The sequence below is a fragment of the Malus sylvestris genome, chromosome 12 (assembly GCF_916048215.2).
Source record: "Malus sylvestris chromosome 12, drMalSylv7.2, whole genome shotgun sequence".
In the NCBI taxonomy this organism is placed as follows: Eukaryota; Viridiplantae; Streptophyta; class Magnoliopsida; order Rosales; family Rosaceae; genus Malus; species Malus sylvestris.
The window spans coordinates 20,836,760-20,860,279 of NC_062271.1; the positions used below are offsets into that span (position 1 = coordinate 20,836,760).

The 23,520-nt window shown below is 36.3% G+C and overlaps 4 protein-coding genes and 1 non-coding gene across 5 annotated transcripts; 3 read left to right on the plus strand and 2 right to left on the minus strand.

The window, feature by feature from the left end:
* The first annotated feature begins 247 nt into the window (after positions 1-247).
* LOC126593170 (actin-like) lies at positions 248-3,033 on the plus strand. Its single transcript, XM_050259085.1, has 5 exons — positions 248-418; positions 1,041-1,110; positions 1,240-1,633; positions 2,046-2,659; positions 2,750-3,033. The coding sequence occupies exons 2-5, from the start codon at positions 1,051-1,053 to the stop codon at positions 2,813-2,815; spliced, it is 1,134 nt and encodes a 377-aa protein (XP_050115042.1). The 5' UTR covers positions 248-418; positions 1,041-1,050; the 3' UTR covers positions 2,816-3,033.
* Positions 3,034-4,553: 1,520 nt separating this feature from the next.
* Positions 4,554-7,580, plus strand: LOC126593576 (dol-P-Glc:Glc(2)Man(9)GlcNAc(2)-PP-Dol alpha-1,2-glucosyltransferase-like). Its single transcript, XM_050259677.1, has 8 exons — positions 4,554-4,916; positions 5,048-5,136; positions 5,354-5,687; positions 5,805-6,069; positions 6,163-6,300; positions 6,402-6,606; positions 6,871-7,013; positions 7,097-7,580. The coding sequence occupies exons 1-8, from the start codon at positions 4,779-4,781 to the stop codon at positions 7,354-7,356; spliced, it is 1,572 nt and encodes a 523-aa protein (XP_050115634.1). The 5' UTR covers positions 4,554-4,778; the 3' UTR covers positions 7,357-7,580.
* A 1,712-nt stretch (positions 7,581-9,292) lies between these two features.
* LOC126593577 (pectin acetylesterase 5-like) lies at positions 9,293-13,505 on the plus strand. The gene is made up of 12 exons (XM_050259678.1): positions 9,293-9,588; positions 9,674-9,756; positions 9,903-10,032; positions 10,158-10,237; positions 10,333-10,422; positions 10,722-10,846; positions 11,267-11,327; positions 11,723-11,776; positions 11,897-11,974; positions 12,064-12,169; positions 12,758-12,903; positions 13,003-13,505. Exons 1-12 carry the CDS (start codon positions 9,348-9,350, stop codon positions 13,123-13,125), a joined length of 1,317 nt encoding a protein of 438 aa, XP_050115635.1. The 5' UTR covers positions 9,293-9,347; the 3' UTR covers positions 13,126-13,505.
* Positions 13,506-16,912: 3,407 nt separating this feature from the next.
* Positions 16,913-17,017, minus strand: LOC126594668 (small nucleolar RNA Z107/R87). The gene has a single exon (XR_007613391.1). It is a non-coding gene; the product is annotated as a small nucleolar RNA Z107/R87 (small nucleolar RNA).
* A 5,196-nt stretch (positions 17,018-22,213) lies between these two features.
* Positions 22,214-23,199, minus strand: LOC126594234 (uncharacterized). Its single transcript, XM_050260449.1, has one exon. It carries the CDS (start codon positions 23,148-23,150, stop codon positions 22,320-22,322), a length of 831 nt encoding a protein of 276 aa, XP_050116406.1. The 5' UTR covers positions 23,151-23,199; the 3' UTR covers positions 22,214-22,319.
* Positions 23,200-23,520: the final 321 nt, after the last annotated feature.

Genomic DNA, 23,520 nt, shown 5'->3' on the forward strand with positions numbered 1-23,520 from the left:
AAAAAATCAGGGGTAAAACAGATAATCACCACAAAAGATGGAAGACAGCCCCACCACTAAAACCGGATGATGCCACAGAACAACTGGATCCACAAGAGGCCCAGATCAAAGTGACGCGTCACGTGGACCGTAGATCCAGTCCCTTCCTACAAAAGAACGAATGGTGGGGATTCGGTCGGGACCGAATTTGCAGTGCATTTAAGTCGCATTTACTTTCGGGGCAAATTTGTGGATTTCCAATTTTTGTTTATTCCGCTCGGGTTTTCGTGTCCGCCAGTCACGTCCTCGCCTTTATTGTTTTTTGTTTCCATTTCGAACCAACACCAAAGGCCCTCAAGGCGGGCAGCATCACTACCATCTGCAACTCATCCGAACCTCAAACCCCAAATCTCGAATTTTCTAGGGTTTCGAGAAACAGGTGACTCTCTCTCCCTCTCTCCCTCTCTCCCTCTCTCTCTACATTTCGATCCGGTTGTAATCGTGTAATGTGCTCAAGATTTCGGGATTTTGCTGTTTGGTGGTCGATTTTTAATGCATTTGGTTTTGGGTTGTGATGTTTGATGTTTGATGTTTGATCGGTCTGTGTAAATTCTGGTAGATTTTTTCCTTGATCTGTTTGTTTGTAGGTGATGAGAGGTTTGCATTGCTGATTTTTTCATTAATTTTTGAAAAAAAAATATAATTTTTTTTTTTGTTGCATATTTTGGTAGAGCCGATAAATATTTATGAATTATGTTTTGATTTTAGTCTATTGTTTATAGTTATGCTTTTTGGTTTTTGATTTTCTTATTTGGGAACTGGGTTGGAGTGGATTTGATGTTATCTATTTGTGTTTGTTAACTTCAATCTCTGTTGTATGTGCACCAATGGCGATCAATGTCGATTTCTATGCAGCCTTCTGTTTGTCTGAGACAAGTGATAATTCCATTCAATGTGATGCATATTGTTTTAATTTTTGTGTTGTGGATAATTTGGGTTTTTAAATTTTGTGTTGTGGGTAATTTGGGTTTTACAATTCGATGCTGTTTATTTGCTTGCAGGAAGTAGAAGATGGCGGACAGCGAGGACATTCAGCCTCTTGTCTGTGATAATGGAACGGGAATGGTTAAGGTATGCGAAACAGATTTCCCGCCCAGCCTTTAGGATGTATAATAGAATATCAATCTGTATGTATTTTAGCTGGTATGAATCTAAGATGTTAGAAAGTGGATTTAGTTTGATTGAATCATCGTTGTATAGGCTGGATTTGCTGGAGATGATGCTCCAAGAGCCGTGTTCCCTAGCATTGTTGGCCGCCCACGACACACTGGTGTTATGGTTGGAATGGGTCAGAAAGATGCATATGTTGGGGATGAGGCTCAGTCCAAGCGTGGTATCTTAACCCTCAAGTACCCAATTGAGCATGGAATTGTGAGCAATTGGGATGACATGGAGAAGATTTGGCATCATACCTTCTATAATGAACTGCGTGTTGCACCCGAAGAGCACCCAATTCTTCTCACTGAAGCACCTCTCAACCCTAAAGCAAATCGTGAGAAGATGACCCAGATCATGTTTGAGACCTTCAATGCTCCAGCTATGTATGTAGCCATCCAGGCCGTGCTTTCCCTCTATGCCAGTGGTCGTACTACTGGTAAGCTATTCAATCAGATGAGATATTGCAATAACTCATTTTACTTTATGAAATTGTTTTTATGTTGCATAAATTGTTTTGGCCTTGTTGATAAACAAGCATTTTATGGTTCAACCTAAAATTATCGAAAGAAAAAAAAGGTATGATAGTTAACTACCTTTAAATGGGTTCACAGCAGATAAGATAGGCGTATGCAGTTTGGAATATATTATGAGTGATTTTGAAATATTTGGGATATAGTTTTATCTCTGAGAATGATATTGGGTAAAAAGATCATTTTGGGTTTGCTTAGATCAGCAAATGCTTATGGTAAAATTATGATATTTTGGGTTTGTGTTTGAATGGAAGTCCAGGTTGCTAGTGCAGAAGCCATTTCAACTGTGATTCATGTTTCCTACGTGCTTGTGTGCAGGTATCGTTCTTGACTCTGGAGATGGTGTCAGCCACACGGTCCCTATTTATGAAGGGTATGCTCTCCCACATGCCATCTTGAGGCTTGACCTTGCAGGTCGTGATCTGACTGATGCCTTGATGAAAATCTTGACTGAGCGTGGCTATTCATTCACCACCACAGCAGAGCGTGAAATTGTGAGGGACATGAAGGAAAAGTTGGCCTACATTGCTCTTGACTATGAACAGGAATTGGAAACTTCTAAAACCAGCTCTTCTGTTGAGAAGAGCTATGAGCTACCTGATGGTCAGGTGATCACTATTGGGGCAGAGCGTTTCCGATGCCCAGAAGTCCTCTTCCAACCATCCATGATCGGAATGGAGGCTGCTGGTATTCATGAGACCACTTACAATTCCATAATGAAATGCGATGTCGATATCAGGAAGGATTTGTATGGCAACATTGTTCTTAGTGGTGGTTCAACCATGTTCCCTGGAATTGCTGACCGAATGAGCAAGGAAATTACTGCATTGGCCCCAAGCAGCATGAAGATCAAGGTGGTTGCCCCACCAGAGAGAAAGTACAGTGTCTGGATCGGAGGCTCTATCTTAGCTTCCCTCAGTACCTTCCAGCAGGTTTGTTTCTCGGTACATTTACTTAGTTTTCTTGTGCAAACTGCCCGTCAAAGAGATTCTTATCGGAAATCCGATTCTGTTTGAGTGCAGATGTGGATTGCCAAAGCTGAGTACGATGAATCCGGTCCCTCAATCGTGCACAGGAAATGCTTCTGAGAATAATCAACGATAGGCGGAGTGATGATAATGGAAAGAAAATGCTGCTTGCATTCTTGCTCTCTGGTTTTGTTGTCCGTTTTTATTTCGCTTTATGTTACTTAAAATGTCTGGACGATGACTTTGTAGGTTTGCCGCTGGATTATCTGTAATTTTGCTGAATATGTTTGTGTTCACAGTGATCATTGACTAATCCCTCTGCAAGTCTTTTGGTAGAATGTTGATTCTGTTTCATCTCATTTTTTCTTGCTTATGAAATTGGGAACTTTAATGAAAAGCTCCCGATACTGTTCATTTTAACGAAAAACCATATTTTTATATTAAAAAGTCAATTTTGATACTATTCACTTTACTCTATATTTTGTTTTTATCGTTAAAACATAAAGTTTTCAAGTTTTCTTCATTAGTTTTCTTTATGAAATTTCTCATGTGCTAATGATGGGAATTATTTATCGATCATTTGGTCCCTTGCTTCTTTCTTTTATTCAATTGTGACACTGAAGAAAAATGGCTGATAGATAGCTAACCCGGATTACGTTTGTAAAGGGTTCGACTTCTTCCGTTGTAACCGGAAAGAGACTAATCAGTGGTAAGAGTTTCCTGGTTGAACGAATGGAAAAAAATGGAAAAAAACTAAGGTCCTGTTTGGTATTCCATTAATTTTTTTTTTATAAATCTTGAAAACTCGGATGAACTACTCATAGCACGCATTTCGTATTTAACTTGGAAACTGTTTCAAATCTTAAGGGATGTAGCCATGTAGGCTAGACAACCCAATAATTTGTTTGTACAAAATCATCAGGCGGCGGTGGCTGAGGGAGGAGATCCGGATTGGGATGGTAACTTTCATGAAAAGGGGTTAGGTTAAGTTTATTTTAACTAAAAATCATACTATAATTTTATTTAATGAAAAATACTTAAATTTTAATAAACATGACAAAAGAACTTAAATTTTAATGAAAAATACATCATTTTAATATTAAATTAAAAAAAAAAATGACGCATGGGACCCACACGTCCTCACACATACTGTTTATGAAGCATAAGAGTACTACATTGTTTATGAAACTTAATACAGTGTTTATGAAACTTACCGGTACTACACTGTTAATGAAACTTAACGGTACTACACTGTTAGTGAAATTTAACGGTACTACATTGTGTATGAAACTTAACGGTACTACACAGTTTATGAATCTTAACGGTATGTATATTATCTCCTTTGCCTTAAGTAGGTACGAGTGAAATCTACATATATCACATATATATATACATCTTACGAGATTATAGTATCAGACGTGTGTTTGTGTTATCTTACTTTATCAAAGGCCTAAAAATAGGTGTCATCGTTGTTGCATTTAGCTAAATCATATATAATATAATATGTATGTGTATTTTCATATACTCTTTCTTATTTAGTTATATTTGGGAGGAAGGAGAGGAGGGAAGAGGGGTTTGGCACACATGTTTATATTTTAAGTGTTTTTTTTGTCTTTATTATTAAATAAAGTTATTAGATGATTTTTTGTTAAAATGTAAAATTTTGAAATCATTTTCATTAATTTCTTTTTTCTTTTCAATAGCTTATTCTAAATTCGTCAAATTATGAGAAAAATGATTCGATATACTATTTTAACCAATCTAATTCAGTTAAATAAAGTTAGGTTTGTTAAAACAAAAAACGAATAAAGTTAGGTAAATTAACTGACTTTTGGTGCGAAACAAACCACAATTGTTAGTCAGATTGATTTTTTTTTTATTTATCAAATGCAATAAGCCCCAAATTTACGATAAGGGCTTTGGAGGGGAGGACAAATGAAAATTGGATTCTCAGGACAGGAGTGGCAATCGAAGGAAGGACTCGCCTAACTAGATTTGCTTCCGACGATCAGCGAAAAGGAAGTTGAAATTCGAAATTGGTATTCTCTCGAAATGTTGGGTTACATTTTTCACCGCCGAATCCATGGAACCAAACAGACCCTTTGGATTTGATTCTGAACAGCAGAGAAATATGGGTAGGATTGCCGTAGCCGCGATTGTGAGCCTGTGGGTAATTCCCATCTCCATCCTCGTCAGTCACATTGTTCCCGAACCCTACATGGTAAAACCCTAATCCCACCCAAGACACCAACTTCCATCGATTCAATTCAATGTGATTTTTATTGTATTTTAGATTTTTGGGTTGTATGATTTTTTTTTTTTGGAGTTGGTAAATAAATTTATGATCTGCAGGATGAGATATTCCATGTGCCTCAAGCACAACAGTACTGCAATGGCAATTTCAGAAGCTGGGATCCCATGATCACCACTCCTCCTGGCCTGTATGTTCTCTACCATTTCTTAATTTTCTACTCTTTTGTTGTTGTTAAGTTGTTTTGAACTTTGTATCCCACCAGCTGGTTTGTAATTGCGAAAAACAGGTTTTAATTACTTTTAACAAATTAAATGGCTTTTGCTAGAGAACTTAAGAATCATGTTGTATTACAGTATTTAGTATTTAGCAAAGAATTTAACATGGGCAATGTTTCAATTTTGCAGGTACTATCTTTCACTAGCTCATGTTGCGTATTTGTTTCCAGGCATGTTAGTCGTAAAAGCAGCCACGTCGTTTTCTGAAGGCTGCTCCACAGCCATTCTTCGCTCTTTCAATGGTGTTTTGGCGGTATTTTGCAGCGTTATTGTGTATGACATAATCATTCACCTGAGACCGGCTCTTGATGAAAGAAAAGCAACACTTTATGCGGTGGTGCTAGCCATTTACCCGCTTCATTGGTTCTTCAGTTTTCTCTATTATACAGATGTTGCGTCACTTGCCGCAGTGCTTGCTATGCATCTTGCGTGTTTGAAGAAGAAGTACTGGTTTAGTGCATTGGTAAAAACTTAAATCTCTTCCATAAGTCATTGTATGGTTTTGATGCAAGCACACGTATGCTATGCCTAAATGTTTTGTCTGTTCAAGCGGTAACTTGGTTTGATGTTGGTAATGCAGCTTGGTTCCGTGGCAGTTGTTATTCGGCAAACAAATATTATATGGATGCTTTTTGTTTGTTGCAGTGAGGTTATAAATATTACAATGGCTGACCATAAAGATAAGATATATATAGACGACACAATTAGGATAAAAGGTCAGCCAACTCCTTCAAACAGTTTAACTTTAGGCTCAAACTTGAGAAAGCGGAAGGCAACCACTGTAGTGGATACTGGAAGACATTTAATCTCGACTAGAAAAGTTTCTTTTCAAACTTGCAAATTAGGTTTGTCCTCACGTAGCTTGCCAACTTGGTTCCTCATACCCTGCATTGGATTTTTTATTCTCAATGCTCATAGCACATGGTATTCTTCTGCAGGTTTTCTTGATGAAATTGAGGCAATCTTTCCAAAATTATGGCACATGAAGTTGGAACTTTTGGTTTCTTTTAGCCCTTTTATTCTAGTATTAGCAGCCTTTATTGCCTTTGTTCAGTGGAATGGGAGTGTGGTTCTAGGTACGACAACTCCTTTTGTTGCTTGGTTTTTTTGGCTACAAATTGTGGGCAATGAATTGGCCTTGATCGCTGTTGTCTCATAGTGTGTCCAATTGTTGTAGGTGCAAAAGATGCTCATGCAGTTTCTCCACATTTTGCACAGATCATGTATTTTGGTCTGTTTTCTGCCCTTGCTATGGCTCCTATGCTCTTTATCTTGAGTCAAACTGTAGATTTATTCCGGTCAATGTGGAAGAACAAGTTCCTTACCTTCATTCAGATATCTTTGGCACTTGGCGCTGGCTTCATCGCAGTCCATTTTTTCAGGTGAGGCTTATTTAGCATATGCGCTCAATGCTTTTAGAATAATAGTTGCATTCAATTTACGGAAGAGGAAATAGGTCAGCTAATATGAAGGTCAAATTTTAAGTGATATTTGAGAAAAGCAACTAATCAAGTGTTGTTTTAACGTTTTCTCCAATTTCAAGAACGGTGAATGTTTCCTCTGCTGTTTCCATATCCAATGCATCATAGATACTCGTTCATAACTTTATTATAACACATCATCATGTAGTTTCTTGACTGTTGCAGCATAGCTCATCCCTATCTTCTGGCTGACAATCGGCATTATCCTTTTTATCTTTGGCGGAAGGTCATCAAAGCTCATTGGTCAATGAAGTACCTCCTAGTCCCACTTTATGTTTATTCATGGATTTCCATCGTCACTAGATTGGGTTGGTATACAGCTCTTGTTCATTATACCTTTCAATCCTCCTCATGTTTCTTCCCTAAGACTTGTTTTATTTCTCTCTGGCAGGGAAGTTTCAGAGGAAGATCTGGGTGCTGGCATTTTTCTTGGCTACTGCTGCAGTTTTGGTTCCCGCACCGCTGATTGAGTTTAGATATTATACCATTCCATTCTTTTTCTTGATCCTACATTCCCAGACTGATGATTATCGAACTTGGCTCTTCATGGGGGTGCTGTACATAACCATCAACGTCTTCACAATGATGATGTTCTTGTATCGACCATTCCATTGGTCCCATGAGCCAGGGACCCAACGGTTTATATGGTAGCTACTGGCTAGATTCACCGATAGATTCCAAAAAAGTTGTTCAGGCCCATAGAAATTCAAAACTTTCATAGTAATCAGATTCCGGCATGGCGATGTCGATGTAGTGTACGTGTGATCCATGCTTTCTTTTCCTTTTTGTCGGTGAAACCGTATTGAGTTTCTCTTGCAGCATTGTATAAGGTGAATTCATTTATAGAAATAAATGAAAAGTTTTGTTTTTCCTTACCCATATGAATTTGAATCATATTTTTCATTGCTCCATAGTTTAACGTTTGAAACAATAATGATACTTAGACACACAAAACTGATCACATAGCCGACACTCTCTATTACATTCAGGACTCTCATGTACCAACAATGCATCTAAATAGCGTTATTCCGTTCGAAACCCAAGTTTGATTTTTGAACTTAGTGCAAAAATATAAATACACTACCTTGACCAACTGGCCCATTACATGTTCACCTAAAATTGATTTAGCTTGAAAATGACAAGTGGTCAACTCAACAGTGATATTCCGTTGTTCACGCGCCACGAGCTAGCAAGGTCTCAAGTTGAAAGCCAGGGAAACCGGAGGCAGCTTGATATACAAGCCATGGAAGCCGGGTCTCTCTGCAATCTCGAACCTCAAACACTGACGAGCCACGGCGGTGGAGAAAGTCGAAAGGTACATTTTTGTCCAGGGTCTTCCTGTTATATTACATTGAAACTAGGATTCTTACGGTCTTTCTACCAATTTCAAATGCAATCGGCAGGTATTACTTGCTGCATCACTATCTTGAGGCCTCTTTCATGGAAAATATGATTCATTCATTGGACACTAATTGGTTGTGTAATGAAGAATAGTTGTAAACGAAATACCTTGGCAAAATTAACTCGATTCACTTTGTACAGGTTTCCGAGGATCTCTGCTGAAGGCGCTGAATGAACTCGAGAAAAATAAGGAGGAATGTTTATAAGTTCTTGCTTTATTCATTGCCAGACATGGATGGCTGGGACATGGCATTCGCCGAAATCTTTAAGGATAAGCAATAAGGTGAGGAAAGTTTTATCATTTGTATTCAAGTGCTGAGATCATGTGGTGATTTTTCTTGTTAAGTCGAATAAGGTGACGGAAATTCTATCATCCCAGCCTTATACGATAAGCTTAGCTGCTTGGTGTTATCAAATCAAAATCTGTTTTTCTTTCATTTATTGGTTTTCTGTCAGTTTCTTAACTAAACATCTGACTGCTTTGGGCTTTGCTATTTCTGATCGACAATTGCAGAGTCTGCAGGGAAGCTAACAGATTGCCGTTTCTATGCAATCCGGCCTGCTACCATTTGAACTCGAGCTTGATTGAACTCGAGCGCTTTCTACTTTTTTGGGATACTCGCAACTCGAACCTCACTACCTCAGTATACCCTGGTGGAAAATTCACCCTTCTTGTGCAGACTTAGCATTTGATCTGTAGATGTTGAAATGAGGGTGTGTAGAGAAAAAAAACAGAAAAGTTTATAGTTGCTCTCGCTTCTTCCTACCCGGAGGAGTAAAAAGGCCTTAGTTTTCGATGCAACTGTGTAACGTAGACGACAATTTGGTTGGATCATGCTATCTTTTTTCAAACTGCCAATAATATTTCTCTTTTTCTTGAGAGTTGTTATTTTACTATTTACATATATCAACGGTTGATAATCGTTCACGTGTAGATGGTCTAGCATTTTTTTTTTTATAATTTTGCAAAGCGTTGTTTTCTTCAAAATAATGCTACCTTTCCTTTTGGTCTGAAAATAATGCGCTACCTTTTCGTTTTTGTTGATAAATGATAATAATGCCCTACCTCATTCTTTGGATTTATAGAATAAAACATTGTTTCTTGCAAGAAAAGTAAAAAAATTAAAAATTAAAAAATAAAAAACAAAAACAAAATAAAAGCTTCTTGTCATGTTGAAAATTGGCGGTTAACTTTTTCAGTGTCCATTTGACTGGCAGTTAATTTTTCAGTCAGCTAATTGATGGTGGGGTCAATGGCGAATCCCAGGCTTCGCAGCCTGCCATGGTGGCGAAGGTGGGCCAAAAAGGACTGGGCAATCGCCGCCGTCGGATTTACCGTTATCGCCTTCGCTCTCATTCTCCTCTCCAACTCCTGGCGCGACAAGCTAGACTCCGGAATCTCCAGCCCGTTTCTTCCCAACGCCGCCGCCTCCGACTTGGTCGAGTTGACCTTGCTCAAAAACGCCAAGGATAGAGGCGCCCGTACTTAATCCCAACCCTCTGCCTTCCAATCTCTCTCTCTCTCTCTCTCTCTCCCCCCTCAATTGTTTGGATATTGGTTTTGCAGTTTGCTTGGATGGGACTGCCCCTGGCTACCATTTCAGGAAGGGCTTCGGATCCGGCGCCAACAATTGGCTGCTTCACATTGAGGTCAAAATTCAATCCCTACGCATTTTTTTACATGTCTGTCATATAGTTGTTTCATTTAATTTCAGTGTATTTGCATATGCTAGTAGATTTTTATGTTTAGAAAGGAGAATTGCGTAATGGGTTTGCGTCAAAAATCGAAAATGTAGGGTGGAGGTTGGTGCAATTCAACTGAATCGTGTTCTTGGCGCAAAGGTACTCCATTAGGGTCTTCTAATTACATGGATCGTCGAGTTTCCTTTTCCGGGATTTTGAGCTCTCATCCATCGCAAAATCCTGGTAAGCTTGATTTTACTCGGCTGCTATTTGTATTCCGTTATGCTTCGTTTTGTAATTTTAGCTCAATCTTAAGTTGTGGACCATAAAATTGATGTGATTCAATTCATTGTTGGAGCATTCTCTAGAGTTCTTTAACTGGAACAAAGTCAGGATCCGATACTGTGATGGGGCGTCCTTGGCTGGCCACCCGGAAAATGAGTCTAAGGTGCAATGTGTTTGGAGATTTTCTTCCTTGTTTAATTTTATAAATGGAAGAAAGTAAGTTGTTAGTTTAACAGTGGCTGCTTTTCTATTTCACAGAATGGATCGGAACTTTTCTTTAGGGGCCAACTCATCTGGGAAGCAGTTATCGATGAACTCTTGTCAATTGGCATGTCAAAAGTGAAACAGGTATATTACTTTGGTTAAGCTCTAATATTGAACAATATGAACTACAGTTCATAGCTTTTAAACATCGGTAAATATCTATGCATGTGTCGATTACTATGACTGTACAAGATGTCCTTTTCACTCTTGCTCTAAGAGCTGGCTTTATTAGTATTATAATGATATGATTGGTCCAGCAATTGTAATAACATTCTCCGCAAAAATGTATTGTTTTCCACCATGAACTAATTTAAAGCTGCTCATCCAGATTTTAACGTTGGGTGGTTTATTTCCTCTAATATGTATGAGTGGCACTCCTGCAGGCCCTTCTTTCAGGATGCTCTGCCGGTGGGTTAGCGACTCTTATACATTGTGATGACTTTCGAGGTCTTCTGCCTAAAGATGCAACAGTCAAATGTCTTGCTGATGGAGGTTTTTTCCTCGATGAGTATGTTTTTTGTGTATTAGTGCCGTTGGCACCTACAACTTTTAGTGAATCTGTTCAAGATGAAATCTTTCTAGGATTATACAAGGATTGTATTTTTTTGTGGACGTTTCCAGAATCATATTTTCTTTTTAATCTATTATCTCCTAAATCATAAATTTCATTTGCCTGATTCTACTATTTGATTTTCATACATCAGGATACGAGACCTATCAAAATGGAATACCAACATTACCGTATCTTTTCTGACATGACTGAAATTCTTCCTATCAAGTTACATTAGAATTTTTTTTATGATGCTTTTCCCTTTTTTCTTCCCTAGTGCATCCTCTGAGCTCAGGATGGTGAATTCATAAAGAAATACGAGAGGAAGATAGAGAAGGAGGGAAAGTTTTAAGCCATTTTCTGTTTCCTACATTTCAGGGAAGATATTCTCCAGCATCGGACTATGAGGTCTTTATATAATGATGTTGCCATCCTTCAGGTTAGCTCTTATGCAATCTTTAGCTTTTTTATCACCCTATATTTTTTTTGTAGAAATTGAATTACTATCAAATGCTGATACTGTCAGGTTTGACGTTAGTTATTAGATGTAAAAACTAGTGAATATGTTTTTGAATTTCATATAGGTCCATCTGCTTGTTCTTTTTTGGGAGTTTGACGCATCGTATATGAGAAAGCGTTTCATTCATCTTGAGTTTATCTATATCAATTATTTGAAAATTAACCGTTTTGTCATTTGAGGCTATTTAAATTACTAAACAGTACCTTCACTGACACTAAGGTCTAGGTCTAGCAGGAAGCTACATGTTTAGGACATTAGTCATTAAAAAGTACCTTCATTGCTTTCTCTTGCTTATTTTTCCGTCACGCTGTCAGGGTTTAGCAAAAAGTTTGCACAAGGATTGTATTTCGAAGATGGAACCAGCTAAGGTAGTTGTTCTTTTCCTCTATATGATGCCAAATGGTCAGATTTTATTGGTTCTTATTTTTCTGCTCAGTTATGAATTATAACACAAATCCCCCATTATTTGTTGTGAACTTCTACACCAGTGCCTTTTTCCTGAAGAAATTATTAAACACAGTAACACCCCAGTGTTCCTTGTCAACTCAGCTTACGATTTTTGGCAGGCAAGTTTCTTCAGAACCCAAGCTTCATTTACTTGTCATCAGAATTTGATTCGCATTCTTTTCTCATTTCCTAATCGTATAACCATTAGGTACAACATGTCTTGATACCTGAAGCAGCAGATCCACATGGCTACTGGAAAAAGTGCAAACTGAACATTCACAATTGCAATTCCAACCAGCTTGAAATTCTACAAGGTAATTTGACGTGCATCCGGTGACCCAATTATATGCCTGACCGTCCAGGAAAATCACTTATACCTAATGCTGGTCCAAGTCTATGTAGCTAAGCATGTTTGTGACCCACTCTTCAAGCACTATAACTGTTAACTCAAGTGGCTGATTGTAACCATCTATAGATTTTTGTTGACTATAAACCAGCATATTTGCACACTGCATGCTGTGGTGAGAAGGAAGTTTTGCGTCTTCTCATCATGTTACATGTAAAATATCCTACGAAAAATGTTACCCTAAGAATCCTAGAGTTTGCGGAACATAAACTTGCATCTTTTACAGTTGCAAGTTGCAAGATCAGGCATTAGTAACATCAACAGGATATCTTTTAGCAAAGAAATCTCTGGGTTTACCTGGTGTTCCCAAACCCATGTAGTAAGGGGATTGTTGCATTGGTTCATCTTACATGCACTTTGTAGCTCCACTAACTGCAGGCTTCTTGTCAATTGAAAAAGAGAGTCCATAGATTGGTCCTTGCAATTGGTTCTATAATGAAGTGTAATTGTAAACAGAATATTGTGGCAGATTAACCTATCAACTTATTTCATACAGGTTTCCGTGGTTCTATGCTGAAAGCACTGAATGAATTCCAAAAAAATACGGAGGGAGGAATGTTCATAAATTCCTGTTATATTCATTGCCAGACGGATATAACTGAGACATGGCATTCACCCACGTCTCCACGAATAAACAATAAGGTGAGGAAAGTTTAATTATCTCATTTATCGGAAAACAAATGGTTTTCTGTCATTTTTTTTTAAACTAGTTTGGTTTCTGACTGATTTGAACTTTCATAGACAATTGCGGAGTCTGTGGGTGATTGGTACTTTAGTCGGAATGTGGTAAAGCAAATTGACTGCCCTTTTCCATGCAATCCCACCTGCTATCATATGAATCTCACTGCTCTCTCACCGTTTTGATTGAACTCAAGAAAACTTCCAACATTCTGGTGGATTATTCCCAACTTTCGATCTTTGCTTCCTGGCGGAAATCTTCCCTTTATTGTTTAATGTTCAGAGCGTGCTCCTATTCCTGTAGACATTGAGAAGGAAGGTGTTTATCAGACCGGAAAGAAAATAGAGACAAGGTGTCGAGAAACAGGAAAAACAGTTTATACTTGTCATCATGTTACAAGTTCTTATGAGAGAAATTATATGATGTTCTCTTGTAAACTTGTGGAGTCCATATTAACCTGATGAAAGGCATCGTGCCTTCAATGTGGTGATTTTTTGTACTTTGCTTTCCCGAAAAAGAATTTCTAGCAGTGGAATATGGAGACTGGAGACCTGTTATATGTGAATTCCTCATGGCTACATTTCAGCAAAAAATTGAACCTCTATGTGCCACGTCATCAAATTTAACGAATCTGTTACGGACTTGAAGGTGGATGGCAAAATGAGACACAAGAATTGAATTCTAAGAGGTGATTAAGTCGTTTGAAAATGACTTTTAAGGTGCAAATTAGTATTTGGAACATCTCTAGGCAAGCCACAATACGTATTTTTATCACTCAAAATCACATGTGCCACGTCATCAAATTTAAGGGGTGTATTCAATTGAGAATTTGAGAGACTTTAATAGATTTATAAATTCATGGATTTTTATGGAATTTAATTGATTTATAGAGATTCTCTATAAAATTTTGATTTAATTCCCTTAAAATCTCATGGGAAGAGGTGAGATTTGTAGATGCTTAAAATACACTACAAAATCTCTCCAATTCTCTCTAATTCCTCAACTTTCTCAAATTCTTTAAAATCAATTTCTAATTGAATACACCTGGAATGTTCTAAACTTCTTTAAAATCCTCATTGAATACATCCGGATTTCTAAGGATTTTAATAAACTATCTTAAAATTCTAATTGAATACACCTTGAATTTCAGATAATCACTTCAAATCCTAATTGAATACCTCTAGATTCATTAAAAGAATTAAAATCCTTCAAAATTCCAATTGAATAGATTTTAGGATTTGATAGTAGTAGTTACTTACTTTTAGGATCGGTGCAATATGACTAAGGGCTGGTTTGAGGTTGCTTAAAAAAAAAAAAAATTCTTAAAAGAGTTAGGGCTTTTATTGTATTTGGTAATTAAAAAAAAAGTGTTTATTTTTCAAAATCATGGGTTCAAAACAGCAGAAAGCAGAAGGAGCTCTACAAATGCTTAAAAAAAAAAAAACGATTTTTTCATTGGATGCAGGTGAATGATACCAATTTCTGAAAGAGTTTTGAAGAGTTTGGGCATCCGACTCTTTATTTTGATCTAACTTTAGAAACACAAACCGGTGCAATATGAGATCTCCATGCTTCACAATTGCTCAGGGAAACTAGTATGATCTTGTCCAAAATGTCCTTCCCATGTGACAAAATTGTGTTATCAACAACACTTTTCTTGCCTCAAATGTTATTCGGAAATATCGTACCTGATGAAAACCCTCAGTATTTCTCAATCACATACGATCTTGATCATGAGCGTTTTCATTGTTACGATACCCCTTACATCATTTCAGATTCGTCGAGTGCCAATGCATCATTTTCTCAAATGGGAAAGACATTTTGGAAAAGATCCACACTGGGAGAGAGGACTAAGGCTAACAGAAAATTGCAGACGGATATTGAGAAGAAAGGACACTGGCTAGATTTTATAGTCGAAACATGATGTTGCTTACACGTAACGTATATTGAGCAAGGAGATGTATGGGAAAATTATAAAATGAGATTTCATTTTTTTGGGGGCAAAAAATGATATTTTATTTGGTTACCATTTCTAAAAAATAACAAAAATGTTTGACAATATCTCACTCATAATTTATTTTCTTTTCCAAATTGGATTATCTACATAATGTGCGTCCGCATCCAATGTCCCAAATCCAATTAGATAATTTTTTTTTTGTCATCCAATTGTATGGAACAAATCGACGGTGTGAATACTAAGTAATATATTCATGACAAATTATCTTCTATTCGAACAATGTTTTATATGAATGATCTTCATATGAAGATTAACAAGTTGAACGATTCTAATTATAGAGTTTATAGAATGGAAATACATTCTTTGCAGAAGGTGGGATATGTGCATTCCCCCATGAGAAAAATGCAAGTCTTATTCAATATTGTGAAGCCAAAAATAATCAAGAGGCGACACGTGAATTTTTGGGTAAAAATGACAAAGTTACCCCTGAGACACACCGATTTTCCTACACGCAAGCAGTGGAGAATCAACCAAAAAATAGGTAACAAGTTCAAATTTATCTCATCCATATTTACTCTATATCCTCTACAAAGAAATTATTCCATAACCTCCCATATATTAGGCAAATTAATGGATTAATTCCCAATTAATCCATTAAATCACCAAATTAAATCACCCATTTTTCACACAAAAAAGCTCAAGGGCCGACCACCTCCTTGTGCTATATATATGTCCCTATTCTCTCTAAAAACCAAAGTTCATACTCTTGCAAAACTCCCAAAAATTCTCTAAACACTTTCTCTCTAATTTCTAACTTTGGCATTGGAGGTTCTTCGGCCAAAGCCTCCCTCATTCATCGTGGGCACGTGAGGCTTTTGGCCTTGACCAAATGTGTTAATTGTTTTGTAGGTGCAATTTTGTCAAAGAAGGAGAAGGAGAAGGAGAAAATTTGCATCCACAAATATATTATTAAGGGAAATGCTAGGGAGGTTAAATTTGTAGACAAAATTTGTAACCAATAAGAATGAGCGCATTTATCAATGCTTAAGTAATAATATAATCATCAACTTCCACGTCATTTATATATATATATATATATATATATATATATATATATATATATATATATATATATAGGCTTATTAGATTAACGCCCGTCATATTGTTGAATAAAACTCACATATTTAACACACCCCACATCTGTTTTTTTTTTATTAAAAATTATCTTAGTACACCCCCACATACTTTTTCATAATACCCGCACACCCCACATTCTTCAAATTTAATAACACTCATTTTAAATTTTTATAAATTAAATTGATCTAGGAGTAAAACCCTAACATTCTTCATGGTTGATGTGGAGAGAAGAAAATAGACACTTGAGAGGCACCAATTGAATGGAATGAGTTATATTGCAGTAAATTCAACTTTGAAAACAGTGACTGCATAATGGATATATGCCTCTGGCTATCAATTACTAAAAGGGCCGAAGAATTGGTATATGCTTAGAGGTTAAACTTGATAGCACAAAGAAAAAATAATGCATATTAACTGTTAGAGAAGTTCCTAAGAGAGATGCATTTAAGTAATAATTCTGTCACTAGTATTTTGTTTGGATGCAATGCTGAAAATGATCGATGCGTTTTCTTGAACGTTCAGAAACTCTCTGCTTGATATAACTAATCATACCATATTCTGTTACTTGAAAGACATTAAACCTATATTTTGTATGAGCAACTAAGGGTAGTAAACTTTCAGTCTTATTCGCCAAGTACGGCTTTGATAGAAGGTAGTAAACTTTCAGTCTTATTCACCAAGAATCATACACCTCAAGGTGAAAGTTATTTAAAATTGTTGATTAGTAGCAGTAGTGGCATTGTGTAATATGGTTTTCTGGAAATTGGAAATAAATATTAGGCTTAAACAAATATTGGGTAGTATGGTTTCCCATGGAATCACAAGTAGGAATTTGGGAAGAAAGAAAGGCCTCCTATGGAATTTACTTTTTCAATAGAAGAGGCTCAGTTCAGCAGGGTTGTCGACATGCAAACATGCTCTAAAAAGAGAAGCCTACTACCCAGTCTATTGAGCTTGAATTTCATTGGGTCATCACAGCCAATCTCTTTTTTCTCTATCTCTTAAGCCTTTTGCTAACAAAAAAGGATTTATGCTTTAAAAAATGCCGACTGGGAGGAACCTAACATAGCAAAAGTAAACCTTGGAAAATGAATAAGAATGGAAAAGACGTTGTTGGGTTGGCCTCCTATGAAATTGGGTAGTATGGAAAGCAAAAGCAGACTTAAATAATTATCGATGTCATTGAAATAAATAAAATCAATTACAAATATGAAATTTACCTCATGTGAAGCTTCTGAAATATTGATATCATGTTCTATTCGTCAAAAATAATTTTTCTCAATCAACGTATTTTTAGTTTCATTGGTTAGGATTTTGTTTAACAATGGAGTGGAGAGTGAGAGGGGTTTTGATAGTTGAAGAAGATAAATAATACGTTAAAAGTGATTTCAAGGTGTATTCAGAAATTTCTTTTTCTTTTTAAAAACATAATAAGGTCAAAATTGTTATTTGATAGGGTACATAAGCCACTTGACATTAAATTTTAATGTGGGGTGCATTCAACATTACGTGAGGTACTAATAAAATAAATCTATATATACCAACTTCCACATGTTGGAAAAATAGGGTCTAATTGCTATATTAAATCACATGGAAAATCAAGAAATAATGCAACTATATATCAAAGTACTGCATGCACATGAGTAACTAATGTTAAACGAATATAACATAATGTATTAGAAAAACCTAAAAATAGGGTCGAGGCAAGTGTTAGACACTTTGTCCTCAAAACAAGTTTACACCCCACTACTGTGCTCATGGTTGATTGGCGCATGTCTCCCAAGATACAACGACCACATCCTTGTAATAGTAGCATTCCAAATCACAAGGTCCATGAACCACGATTGTGTTGAAAACTCTCATATAAACTCAATGAGACTCTAATATTTAATGCACTATATGTATGTAAGATGAAATGTTTTAAAATTATTATAGGGGGCTTCCTATTTATAGAATGTGAGATACCTCTTTGGAAATCAAGTAACTATTCATGAAAAGTCAAAAGTTGCAACACTTCATTTAAGTAGACATTTTTTTTCTACCAAAAGGCTACACTTCTAATTTCCATTCAATTAATAAATTTAATATAATAATATTATTATTAAATTTTCCAATAATCCCCCACATGAATGGAAATTGACTCAACACTATGCAAATGACAATGCAAACACTAGAGAGATAATTCAATAGGAAAAGTACCGCATCGAGATAGGTGATTTTTGGCTTTGAACCTTCTGTGTGAATTACTATTAGATTTACTTGGCTAATCAGTGAGCGCGATATCTTGAACTACTCAGCCGTTTGTGTAAATCAAGACAATAGTAGTCACACAATACCCTTCCAGACACCATGTGGTTGCTCGATTGTGTTCATTTTGGTCCTGAACAATTCTTGGTTTCTCATGAGTGCTTTTAGAGAACTAAGCCCTTCAAAAAAATTCTCACATGAACGGCCTCATTCCTCACTCAAGATAGGTGACTTCCCATTAAGAATCTTGCACTACCCCACTTGTTATTTCCAAGTATATGAATCATTAAAAGCAAAGCTTATCCTAAATACGCTGCAGATAGCACTGTTCCATCATAGGACATGGGTGGGAGATTAATTATCTCCCTTTGAACCTAGATCTTGGGATCTCTAGTCAGCTTGGTTGGGTTGCCATTATGACGATTCTTAAGACATAGGCTTTATTTAAACCATTCCCCTCGATGATACAACTTACTCTCTACTCAAACCTTTAAAAATTGGTACCACTAGGTTGACTACTCATATTATATGGTTATCACAAACTTTATATCCATGCATGAAAAATATTTCCTTCGAGAGTAGTTCTTTTTCAATGTTAAGTCTTCAAAACATACATTAGGACTTACAAAGTAATTTGCTAATACTCGGGTACATTCCCCCACATTTAAGGTATTTGCTAGAAGATCTCCAACCTTTCAATACCTTAAAACTTCAATTAAAAGCGTAAAACATTCTTTTTAATTATCTTTCATTCTCAAAATTAGCTAAGTCACTCCCCCACAATTCACACACATTGCGGTTGCTTTAATGCTATTAATAATTCACTTTCATACTTTAAGAAGTAAGGATATGTGAAAGATAAGTTCTTCGTCTATCTTCACTTGCCAAGCCTTTTAGCCTCACCAGCCCTTCTAATTAGGAGAACTTGTCACTTTATTTTAGAGGCACCTTCATGTTTCTTAGCACTTTGAACTCTCCAAGTTCTCATGGATAATGCCTTGTAAACACATTTCAAATACATTTGTAGTGTATTTAATACAGGTTAGTCCTAAAAAGGACAAATGCCTTTCTACACTTACTCAAATACTTTTAGTGTCCACAATATAGCTCACTTCTTTTAAATTTGGACGACTGTACAAATGAATGAATCATGTCCATATAACCTTTTAAAATATATGAAAAGATACAAGATTAAACCACCACACTATTGTGGAGAAAAGCTTGATGCCATTCTTCAACGTTTTGTATTATTTCACTATTTGCACTACGTTAGAAGAATGAATAAGTGAAGTTTGATAGCATACCAATCCTAGCAATTCTTACAGTACATGAATTTGCATCAGCATGTCGAGACACCACCGTCCCCCGTAAATATGCTTTTATTCCAAAACTTCGCACTAACGCACACATAATTTTTCCCAAATTCCTATGGGAACATGTATATGGAATTGTCAAATGGTTGCATCCTTTCGCTAACCACCACTTTTGTTTTGAGTCACGACTCTTCATTAAGAGTCACTCAGATTTTGACGTATGCAAGTCTAACAATTGCATCCCCTCAGACAATCTTTGGTCTTTGATTTAAATGCCAAACTCTTTTATTTGAAAAATACAATATTTCCAGATTCTGCAAACCAATTTTGCTGTGTCAAAATGGTTCATCCATTCTTGAACCAGAATTTGTTCATCCCTCCACTTGTAATCAAGAGGTCCCGTTGTCAAATGGTGAGACTTGTATAGAAGAATGTACTGGATTTTAATACCCAGATTTCCAATTGATAAGATTCCTATACAGAGCACGAATTTAATCACAATAAAATGATCAAATTTTTAAAGTTTGCATTTTGTAACTCATAATTTAATATGAAAACGGTCGTGCCGCCATGCACCAAGTGAGAAAAGACATGTCCAATTTAATATGAACATATAGATTTGAGTTCAACAAACAAATATATCAAACACAAGAATTAACACATAATTGTCGTTCTTCGAAATAATATGTGATCGGAAAATATTGTCTACAGCCGAATCATGCACCAATTAATGTAGCAACCAAACCAAATAAATTTGACATGACTATATGGAAACAAAATCATAGTTTTTTGCAAAGATTAGATACCATACCATTCTCTCACAAAATTAAACAAGAAGAAATTATGCCTCTAGGACCAAGCCTTATTATATCATGCATCATTTAATTCTCAAACAAACATAACAATCAAATTGTAAACTTGTCTTAAGATTGTTGGAAAAATACGGTCTAATTGCTATATTAAATCATATGGAAAAACAAGAAATAATTCATGCAATTATATATCAAAGTAATGCATGCAAATAAGTAACTAATGTTAAACGAACATGACATAATGGATTAGAAAAACCTGAAAATACGGTCGAGGCAAGTGTTAGACAATTTGTCCTTAAAACAAGTTTACGCCCTACTATGGTGCTCATGGTTGATTGGTGCATGTCTTTCAAGATACAACGACCACGTCTTTGTAATAGTCGCACTCCAAACCACAAGGCTCCATGAACCACGATTGTGTTGAAAACTCTCTCATATGAACTCAATCAGACTCTCTAATATTTAATAAAAGTTCTCAAATGATTATAGGGGGCTTCCTATTTATAGAATGTGAGTTACCTCTTTGGAAAGCATATGACTATTCATGAAAAGTCAAAAGTTGCAACACTTCATTTAAGTAGACATATTTTTCTACCAAAAGGCTCCACTTCTAATTTCCATTCAATTAATAAATTTAATATAATAATATTGTTATTAAATTTTCCAACACCACGTTACATTGATTCTTTAGTAATTTTGTGGTGGTTTGAATTACAAAACTGTTTTTTTCTGTTCAATGCTTATTTTGTAGGACCTTTTGTAAATCTATTAGGAAAACTAACAAAAAGTTCAAAAAAGTTTTAGTTTTAATAAAAAATGACAAATAAAGAGTAGTGAATAGTATCAGAAAAAGATAAAAATATGATTTTTCGTTAAAAGTGAATAGTATCAGGACTGTTTCGTTAAAACTCTCAAATTTATTAAGAACTTTACTACTTTTTCGTAGAATTTTTCTGAGCTACTACGAAGGCAAACCGTGTTAAATGTACGTTTCATTCTAGTGATCCACCTTCTTCCACGGTTTCACGGTATGCCTGCATCTACGTATCTACAGAAGACTCCTAGGGAACTTATAGAATCTCTCAAACCTTCTCCCATGGTACCGATTGCTATCTCATCAATGTCTCTCCATATATAACTCATATCCAATTATTTTTTTATATATAGAGTCACCTCTCAAACTTAGGATAATGCACCATATGCCATATTATTATTTGGGCAAACAATGGTGATAAAATAAACAAAGGGCACGAATGTATTGACACCTTATGTATCCACGAAAAGGCGAAACTTCTTCTTTAGTGTCTTCTTAAGTATATATACAATGAAATGGGAGGGCGATAGACTAGGTGACATAATAGATCAGCTATTAACTATGTTATTAACTATGTATTGTGCTCAAAGTTAATAGAAAACGTTATACGTCATCACCATTTATGTGAGATTTTACAATGAATTTGATCAACAACTTGCAGATATTTTATACAATTTCCACCAACCAGAAATTTATATACCTTCAACATTCGTGCTTTAAACTTTGAAATTACTGCAATGTTTATTTTGTTTTGTATTATTTTTATGGGGTTTTGATTACTTTTTATTGTAGTTTATTTATGCAATTTTAACAAACATGAACAATGAGTACACTGAAAAGTAACAAAAGGATGGAGAAAGAATTGACGACTAACTGGTGTGGGTTAGATCCCCACCGATTCTTCTCTCTCTAACAACTAATTATTTAACCCACTAACGCTATCGCTACACACAAAAAGAACGGAGAAAGAATTTACAAAGAGCAAATGTATTTTGTGTTAAAAGAAGTATATTGCTTTTGGATCTGAATTCATATACAAGTATGTTTGTCTAATCTGTACAAAATTGAATCCTACTGAACTGCATGATATTTTTCATGCTTAATGGTTGAATATGTTGAGAAGAGCGACTCTGGCTTTGATTAAACGCCTAAATAGTCCCTCGATTCTTTCTTCAATATCTTGAATTTTTGCCTCCAATTCTTGGAGCAAACATTGAACATTCTCAAGTTCGATTGTGTAATCAAATTTCCTTGACTTGTCACTAATAAGAGAGTTCAATGCAACATCCACCTTCTCAAGTTCATTTGTATCCTCAACTTCCTCGCAAGCTACTCTTTTGGGCTGCACCAGCTTGGAGAACCAATGGTTGGACTTTGATTTCGATACAACAATAAATGACAACAAGGTTTCAAACACAGCTATGGAGACTGCATTTGATTCTTTCAACATGTTGACCGCTGCTGGAGTAATCTCGCTGTTTTTGTCTGTGGACCTGCTTTCCTTGACCTTCAAGGCCTTGTTCATCGCCTTCTTGACATCCTTTCTAGAGGCAAGGTATTTCCTAACCTCAGTCATGAAGCTCAAGTCATCTCCTCGTCTTCTGCGCATAATCGACTCAAGTTCATATGTGCGTTCTTTTGTTTGTGACAAGGCATCCTTAATGATTCCACACTCAGCCAAGAGCCTCAAAGATCCATCTAGTAGTTCATTAATCCATTTGTCTCCACACTCCTGGGCCAAGGCTTGTTGAGAGAGTGGCAAAAGAAGAAACCTTTCGACGCACTCGAGCAAATCTTGAAACCCATTGAGCCTGTGGCTTATGGATGATGCTGGTGAAGCCTTTAATCTGCATAACTGCTCATCGAATTCTAGAATGAAAGGGTGTGATCGTGAAGGCAAGCTGTTTGAGCGAGTGTGGTGGGCAGCCATTTTGTTAGGTTGGAAAAGACAAGGCCTTTTACTTTGAAAGTTTAATTCAAATGGGGCTTCAGTTTGCTTTCCTTACCTTCGGCATCTGCTCAATATATATTACAAACTTTAGGAGATGAGCAACACGTCCTACCCACAGCTGACCCGACTAAGTAGCAATGTGATTTCGATTTGGATCCTAAAACTATATGAGTGATGTTTATCAACGTCTCCCTACCACGAGACCGGCAACCTATCACCAATTATACTTGTCCGCCACATATCTTGTGGATCACTCTACAATATAAAATGTGGAAGAACATATTAAACAAATGGGTGGTGAGTTGGAGAATTGGTTGTAGGGAAACACAGCAAGGACATAACTGAGATA